The 9,118-nt window shown below is 45.0% G+C and overlaps 1 protein-coding gene across 4 annotated transcripts in view; it reads right to left on the reverse strand.

Moving 5' to 3' along the window:
• The window catches only part of PARP14 (poly(ADP-ribose) polymerase family member 14), a 42,195-nt gene extending 33,124 nt beyond the window's left edge, over nt 1-9,071 (reverse strand). For 3 of the 4 annotated variants that reach the window (XM_010981532.3, XM_064494577.1, XM_064494573.1), the window contains exons 1-3: nt 8,846-9,070; nt 4,032-4,156; nt 3,209-3,242 (exon numbers count right to left, since the gene is read on the reverse strand). In XM_010981532.3, the coding sequence (XP_010979834.2) occupies nt 3,209-3,242; nt 4,032-4,156; nt 8,846-9,032 (346 nt within the window). In that variant the 5' untranslated portion in view covers nt 9,033-9,070. Of the gene's footprint in view, nt 1-3,208; nt 3,243-4,031; nt 4,157-8,845 lie in introns of all 4 variants that reach the window. The other variant, XM_064494581.1, reaches the window with a different exon arrangement.
• Between the last annotated feature and the right edge of the window lie 47 nt (nt 9,072-9,118).

Here is a 9,118-nt window from a genome sequence, read left to right on the forward strand (position 1 = left end):
ATGTGCTCATCAAATCCATTTTGCTTTCCTCCTAGACAACATTTCCCAGACTTCCTACTGTTCAGTTCCTACAGTAGAGTTCCTGTGGCTAATGGAATATGGGTGGAAGTAGTGAATTCCACTTCCAGGCCTGGCCAATCAAATCCCCTTTATGTGACTCTCCATTCTCTCTTGCAGTGACCTTGGAGGCAACATATCAAAGACAAAGGTGTCACAAAGATGGAAAGAGCCTGGATCCTGAACAACTGTGTGAAGCAGTCCCCCCACCACCCTGGCTGCCGACTGTACTGAACTGTGATTTGGGGGGTTGTTACAGCAGTGAGATCACACTGACAAATACTCCTTTTAAGTGATTGATGTGACACCACACACACTCCTGCCAAGTAAAAACAGCCTAAGGTTTCGATAAGAACACAAAGTAGCATTCATTGAGATGGGTATGACAAAACAGAATGCCCACCGAGCTTGGAGGGGAGCTACATGAGTTGAACCCCCGACCCAGCCACTCTTTAGCCATGTGACCTCAGCACGTCTCTTAAGTATAGAATGAGAGTACTGGACTAAGTGAATGGAAAGAGCCTTACCAGCAATACAGTTGTTTTTTTTTTTAAACCAGCAATATAGTTTTATAACCCCACGACTATTAGAAGCTTCATCACAAGAGAGGCTTGGTTAACTGCCAAATAAAGAGTATCAACAATCAAGCCAGGAATCCAAAGAAGGGAGAAAAGGGGTTGGGTTGGCTTGGAAGGCTTCAGACAAGAGGAGGAACCTGAGTAGATCTTGAAGGCTATCTAGAATTTAGGTAGAGAAAAGTAGGGTAGAGGGTGTTATGAGCAACAGACGTAGAGACAGAGTGCCGGGGCTTCACCAAAACTATTTAGGAAATGGCAACTTGACAGATGAAGTTCAAGGAGCACTTATGTGCAGGGGTGTAAGAAATGAGGCAGAAAAGTCAACTTCATCCAGAATGTGGTCTGGACTTTATCTTGTAGTTGGTGTTAAGGTGGGCGAGTCATGGAAGGTTTCTGTGAAAAGAATGACAGGATGTTGAGCAATTGTGCAAAGGACTGGTCAGATTTAAGGAGGAGATACACAGAGACCAAGCAGAGTGTACCTGCCACGTTGGATCTGTGATGTAATACGGGGACTGGTGTGAGGGAGGGATAGATCAGGAAAATTTTAAAAGATTTTTGTGAAGTCTCTTTGACGAACATATGTGAAGGTTTAAAGAAGAGAGATGACTGAAATCTCTAGTAGATGATGGGCAGACGAGTTGTGTACTTCCAGAGAAATAAGGAAGCCAGAAGAGGACACTGGTTTGCTGAGGAGGATGACACAGGTGGCTTCAGACATGTTGGCTCTAACACATTTTCCAGTAAGAAGGTCAGACACAAGGCATGGAATTTAGAAGACAGAGCAGGCTGGAAATACAGACTTGGAAATGCCAGAATGTGTTGACCACCAGTGACCAGTACTTCTCCACTCTTGCCCTTCTCTTTTCTCCAGGTTCTTTCAATTGCTTGTTTCTACCTTTCAAGCACAGCCTAACTCAGCTTAGCTTAGAACAGGACATTGGCTAAGTGCTCACGTGCCCTGAGGTTGCTGTGTGCCTTGATTGACCTTCCTCTGCTCTGTCCACTACTTGTCAATCTTCACTTGAAGCTCTGGGTTTCAGGCATGCCTCGTGCATCCATGATGCAGCATCCTCTGCTCCCTTCATCCTTGAGATAAGGAACCTGTTAGGGAACTACCCTCCAGCCCTCACTGTGCTCAGTTCTGAAAACTATCTGCATTCCAATTCATTTCACGAGTCCTAGTCTTAGGACCACTGTCATGATTCAGTGTGAAGCAACCATTCAACAAAGGACCTCCTCTTCCATCTCTTAAAGAGAGCAGCTTAAGTATCTTGTTGAAAACTACCCAACTTCCTAGCTGTTTATCACCATTAGAGTTGGGCTCAGGATAAAATAGGTAAGTAAATGGGTCTAAAATGTCCAGGACAATGAGAAGTCCATTGGTGGGGTGGGGTTAGATGGCTCTTCCTGAGAATACACTTGGGAATTCTAAGCAAATCTGAAACAGTGCTAACAAATCACTTAAGACAGAATGAAATCTACAAAACTGTAAGAAACACAAACGATTAAATTCCAGATGTGAGAAATGGCACAGACTATAAACATACTACAAATATAAAACCACTTCCTGGCCCCAAATTGAGCCTGAGGGTACAGCACTAGGGCATCTTCCAAGAAATAGATAAGGGCTTAGGGGGTCACAGTGAACACTGGGAGTTGGCTAAGCCAGTTCCACATCTGAAGAACAGAAAGCAGAACTTCCTCAAAAGATACAAAAAAATCTTATCTCACAAGAAATCATGAGTTTCTTAAGAGAACCATGCATGGATTCTACAGTTTAAAGTGCATCCATGTTAGGTAAAAACAACCTCAGTCATTTTGACAAGTAAAGGCAGCTCTCATCCCAGAGCCATTCTCAAAAAGAGAAAGCTGCAAAAATCTAAACACGTTCTTTAGACAATTTCAATTTTAGAGGACAATATTTAGACTTTTTTTTTTTTTAATTTCTTTCCCCTAAGATTTGGATATATGTATCACTTTCTCTCTCTTGCTTGGCCATTCAGCACAGTTCATCATTTCCTCACCTTTATAACAGCATGCTTAGCCAGGAAAACTAGTGGCTTCTTTGGTAAGTACCAGGTATCACAAGAGGCCAGCACCCAGACACTAGTCAAGCGGCAGCATCCACAACAGCTACAGCAGATGGGACAAGAAGAGCTGCTGCTGGCCTGGAGGGCTGCACCCACTTTCTGTACCCAGCGTTCACAAAGCAGCGCTAACAGACTTAGCCGCACACAGCACCCACTGTCACGTCACTTCTTTGCTTCTCAATGGCTGGCGGGGCACAGGTGGACTCTTAAAGTCAGTTCATCCACCTCCCAGGTACCTCTTTACCCTCCCCTCGATTGCAAAGTGTCTCCCCACAGAGAGAGCTGTTCCCGTCCTTCTGACCTGAGCCCTTAGAGCTCAAGGGGCAACCTTTGCACAGCTGGCTGAGAGGATGTAGGTGATGCAGCCCAAAGCATCTCTCAGCTGAGCAATGCTGTCTTGTGAAGTCAAGAAGAGAGGGGTGACCTCTGCAACGCAAAGCCTTTAAGAAAAGCAAAATTGCCTAGTGAATGAGAAGTTACCTGATTCTTTGACATGTTCTTTGGTCTTGGATTCCTGAAACCCAAACAATAAAGGAACATTAATAAATTACTAATAATTTCTTTACATTAAGAAAGTCTCCCTGGGACCAGCCTGGAGATGGAAAGTCTACAGAAATGATAACAGCTCAGGTAGTGATGCTGTTGAATGCATGTCACATGCGGTGGCGTCCATTTACTCCGCACACAAATCACGGGTAAAAACAAGCCACAAATAAGAGAAACCCCAAAGGAACACCAGGTGTTTGGGGTAAGACCTAAATCAGAGAAACAGCCCAGCTCCTGTTCTTTTCCCTGTGTAACAATTATTATTTACTATTAACAAGCACTGTGCCACATGCCTTATGGAGGATATCTCATTTAATCCTCACAATGATCCAACAATCCACAGAGGTAAATACCATGACTCTCCGATTTTACAATCGAGGAAAAACTTAGTACATGCAATATAGATCAATCGCTGTCCCCTCAAAACCGACTGAAAATAAAACAAATACAGCGAGTTCCAGGTTATTAAGCACCCAGGACAAATCGACCCAAGATTTTACATCTCAAACCACCATGATGGTAACCCCCAAATCCTGAATTTTCCAAAAGTGTCTAAATCAAACAAGAAGTGCTTCCTTTTCCATTATTCCGAACCCACCCTACCCCACTCTCACTCCCTCCACATCTGTAATTATTTGCTTTTCTCACTCCAGTTTGAGTTATAGTTCTCGTTCCACTGTATCTTCCCCACCGTGATTCCCACCCAACACGTCTTGGGAGAGCACCCCACTTCCCTTTTAATCACTCCTTTACTTACCTTTGTTGGACTTTTCCCCTCACAGCCATCATCTGGGGCTGTGGGCAACCAGACAGTTAACTTGAATGTTCCTTTTCCTGGCCATACTAACTCATGATTCTCTCTCTCCAGAACTTGCTGCCGAACTGAAATTTTAAAAAAGCCACTGTCAAGCAATCTTTTATTCACAAAATAATTCTATAATTTCCATGGGCTTCATCATCGTCAATCAACAGCTTGGTCAGTTTCTCAAGAGAGGCTGTGTGTGGTGAAAAGAGGGAAAGAATAGCAAGCAGATATGGATTAGAATTCTATCTTTAAACTTACATTTTTTAACCCTGAGCATATTCCTTAATATGCCTTACTTACAAAGTCTCAGTCTTCTTGTTTATTAATAAGGAATTCATGAAGACTTGTCTTGAATGGGTGTTACGTGGATTAAATTAAAGAAACATGGGGGGTGGGAAGGGACAGACTGGGATTTCAAAATGTAGAATAGATAAACAAGAGTGTACTGTGTAGCACAGGGAAATATATACAGGATCTTGTGGTGGCTCACAGCGAAAGAGAATGTGACAAGGAATGTATGTATGTTTATGTATAACTGAAAAATTGTGCTCTACACTGGAATTTGACACAACATTGTAAAATGACTATAACTCAATAAAAAAAGTTTAAAAAATAATAAAATAAATAAATAAATTGAAGAAACATTATAAAGAACTTAGTACAGTACTTGATGCTCCGTAGGCATTCAGAAACAGCAATATTTATTCCACAGTGAAGGGAAATCAATAAAGCATCCTTCATGGAAAGTCAGTGATGCTAGGATGTGACATGATGGAAGCCATGTTTTAAGAAGGTGACTGGGTGACCATAAGCAGAATGGCGAAGAGCTTCATTTAAAAGGTATTTCAATCAATTCTTTAATCTCTGATGATACGAGCGTCACATCTGATAATAAAAGGAGTAGGAAAGGAGGGATGGGATATATTTTTACACACAAAATTAGCACATCAGGCTGCTGGGCTGTAGCGAAAAAAAAAAAAGAACAGGGGACATGAATCCAAAGACGTGGATTCAAATTCCAACTCTGCTACGAATTCGCTGAGTCACGGAGAAAATAACTTAATTTCTCTTGTGTCTCAGTTTCCTCATGTGAAGCAGTATCTGTGAATGAATTTTGTAACACCCACAAGAGCTATGTAAACTTAAGTTATAATCATAAGGAGAAGCAGCCAGAGAGAGAAAAGGAAAATCGGTGTATCTGAGGCCATGGAGAACAGGGAGTGAGTAAATTTAGAGGAGGAGGCGTGGTCAACATAGTCACGTGGTACAAAGAGGTCAGGGTGAAGGAGAACTTTTGAGAGTGCCCTGTGTTCACAGGTGCGGCTCTGCCGTGGATGTTGGGGTACCATGTTGTGCTCTGACATGGTTGCCTGATCAGGCCAATGGTAAAGGTAGAATCTTTCATCAAGAGGAGCTTGAATAGCTTTCCCACCTCAACCATCCATGAAGATGATGCCTTAACTGGATGCCATCTCAGAAATGGGCCTGAGAAACAATATGAGAAGGATTGCCAAACTCTAATTTCACTCTTTATGAGCAGGGCAGATGTTTTTGTATGGACTCCAGATGGGCTGCCCTAAGCTAGAGTGAGGACTGAGGACTGGACAAGACCCCTGAGCCCAGAAAGCAAGCTAAGTTTGGTAAGCCAAGCTCTCTAGAGTCATGGACCTCTGTGCTGCATTCCTTTTGTTCTTCTTTGGCAGAGTCCTGTCCAGGCATCTAAATGTACCAGCCTGTTCTGAGAATGCGTGTGATACGTACGGGCAGACCATTTCAAAAGAGCAGACAGCAAGTGATCTGCAACAAGGTGAAGGTGAATCTGAGAGGAAAAAGCGCTGAACCGCTGACCTCTGACCACCCTTACCCACGTGGACAGGCTTCCTTCTGCACCAATCTCAGACCGTCCACATTTCATTTTATTTAAGGAGAAGATGGGTTCCCTTACCCCCAAGAAACTGACAATAATCAGGAGCCAAATTATGACAAGAAAAGAGGATAAATATACACATCTGAAACAGGGTTTAAAACCTTACATGTCAGTTTATACTTGATTTTTCAGAAGTTCAGCAAACTATATAAAGGTATACAGCTTCCAAATACTTTGTTTGCTATATGCTAAATTCTACAGAGAAGTGCTTTGAAGCTCATTCTTAGTCTGTGAATGATAAGTATCAAGTTGTGTTACACTATGAGACTGCACTTGTGGTGCCACTTCCTGCTGTGGAGGGCTGAGGGTGTCCCTGGGGAGAACTCATGCTCAGGGCGGCACTGGGGCAGGTCATTTGTTGTTAGCAAGCTCCTGACCACTTGTTGCTGAGAAAGCTGTTTCTCTGGTAGGAAACTGAAACTGAGTAGGGACTTTCCACCCCCTAAGACCTTTTTTTCATACAAGAATTTGAGTTGAAATAAGCTTTGAGTGTCTATGCTGGGGGTACCACAAGAGGGGTGTCAACAGCCTAGGGGTGGAGGAAGGGAGGAAGTGGGCTGAGAGATGTGAAGGAAGAAACCTGGCACCTAGACTGAAATCTTTTCTGCTTTGACTAGAACAGAATGATGTTAACATCATACAATTATATTTCTGCTATTTGTATTTTTATGAGGTTTGCAGTCTATATAAGTATTTCCCTCTTTGTTCACTCAGGGTCATCAACAAACAATAGGGATTCTCAAACTCAGCACATCAGGGTCACCTGGGGTGCTGGTTAACCGAGAAGGTTCCCACTCACCCACACTCAGGACACCTGAGTCTCTAGGACAGACCTGGGAATGTGCTTGTTTACTGGTTGTGATTCAGATGCAAGTCCAGTCTGAGGACTATTTTTGAGGTTAATGGGATTCTAAAGAAGAAAGAAGTGTCCCTAAGGGCCAGGCCCATGGTGATGCTGACAATTGGAATCAAAGTGGTAAAACCCTTTGAGGAAGAGTGAAACGGCAGGGGCCGGGGGGCACTTCCATTGCCAAGATTCCCTTCTGAACATTCCCTGGTGAAATTAATCCTTGGAAAACATTTTGTACTTTGTTTTCATAAGGGATCTGAGTCCAGCCCGTCTCCTGTCCCCTGCCCACCTCGCTCCCTTCACACGTATCTGTGCACCCCTCTCTTCTTTGGGTTTCATTCTTCCCTTTTGGCATCCCTGCCCCAGAGCATTCGAGTTGCTCTCATGGCCTTGTAAGACTCCTTGGCTCTCCTCTGGCCCAAATGCTTCTCCAAATTCAGCAACAGGAAAGTGGAGACATCCTAGCTTTTGAGATTCCAATGGAAAAAGTGCGTACTCAGGGAGCAGCAGGTCACATGCCTCCCGTGCAGACCTGGTAGGTGTCTAGAGCAAGTAGCTAACTGGTGGGTCCTTGTCCTCCCACTTCCTTAATGGCAACAGCAGGAGGGGCGAACTCAGCTGCTCAGGTGCCTGTGGGGAGGGAACTTCTACCCAAGTTCAAAGGTCTTGATTAACTCAGAATGTCACCTCCTCCCAGCCTAAAGATCACCCTGAAACCAACTGAAGAGGTTCCAGCGGACAAAGATCCTTTGTGTTGGTCAACAGTATCTGCCTTTCCCCACCAGTAAGCCTCTATATTTACACCCAGACAATGAGATTCTAGACAGCACATCTGCCCTTCTCCGACCCCAGAACCACTGGGAATCTCCATGAACACTGTGGAGAAATCCCTGTGACTCATCATATTGCTTTACCCCTCTTTCCCCATCTAAATGATAAGAGAAAGCACAGGGGCTCTCCCTCTCCTTCTCCCTCAAATGGAGCGGCCACCATTCCCATGGAATCAGTTACCAAATCCAGAACAGAGCATGAACATGTATCTTCCATCCTCACAGACTCTGCTTGTTCAAGGCCTCACTTCTCCTGACTTGAATATTGTACAACCCTCTTCAAAGGTCTGAGATCGGCAGTCTCTCCCAACAAAAATCAACATACTTATTTTCAACCAAATGTATCTCCTTAAAGCGCATTTGTACATGACTCCTGCCTACCTGTGAGGAAAAGTTCATACTTCTTAGCATGTCATACAAGGCCCTCTCTCATCTCAACCCAACTTTCTATTAGCCTTAATGTCCTCCCCACTTTTTTTTTAAGAGATTTAATAAGAGATTTTTTAAAAAATATAAGCACTTTCTTTGTCATCTGATACAATTTCCCTGACCCTACGTGTTCTTTTTAGTCCCAGCCCTCAGACCTTGCTTGTGTACAGGGATAAGGAGAGAGATCACTCCTCAAACCAAACCTGCCCCAGGGTGCCCCAAACGTCCCTGGAAGCGCGTTTGCTGTCTTGCCCCCCAGCACTCGTTTGTACAGTGAGCTCCTGTCTGAAGAGTTCTCCTCAATATCTCGCTTATGGCTTTCCCCGGGAAAATCTCTCTTCCCTTCAAAGTGTGCTCCCATAAACCTTTGGAGTTCCAGAACTGCTGCTTTAATAGGAAGAAGACAAAAATTGAAACGGCATTGCAACTCCGATGTAGCCTTGTAAAATGAGGTGGGCGCACCAGCTCTCAGGCGGCTCCCTTCTGTCCTACGGTGCTAAAAGTTTATTTAACCCACGGGCGCGGTCTGCCTCCGGGAGCGCCTGGAAGCGCAGCTCAGGGGGAACCGCAGCGCCCTCAAGGCACCTTGTCCATTCCGCGCCCCTCATGCCCTCCCCTTCAGCTGCTTCTGGGTCCGGCCCGGTTCTCCCGCCGCGTGCCCCAGCCCCAAGTTTCCCCTGGAAGGAGAGCCCCGCTGTCCCCTCTCACCCGCACCCCTAGTCCCCCTCACCGTCGTTGGAGTCGAAGAGCACGAGGAAGCGGGTCGGGCTCCCCGGCTCCTGGCGGACCTCACACTCCCCGCCTCCGGATCTCCTTGGGCTCTGGAAGTACATCTGCAACTTGGTGCTCAAGTTCTTCGGGGGGTTGGGGCCCCAGGACCCTTCAACCAGCAGCGGGAAGGAGCAGGACGCAGCCATCCTTACCTCAGCTAGTCCAGCTGAGACTGCTGGTCCCACCCCAAACTCCCAGAGGTTAAGTCTCTTTCGCTTTCGTTTCTTGGAAA

The sequence above is a fragment of the Camelus dromedarius genome, chromosome 2 (assembly GCF_036321535.1).
Source record: "Camelus dromedarius isolate mCamDro1 chromosome 2, mCamDro1.pat, whole genome shotgun sequence".
Taxonomy (NCBI): domain Eukaryota; kingdom Metazoa; phylum Chordata; class Mammalia; order Artiodactyla; family Camelidae; genus Camelus; species Camelus dromedarius.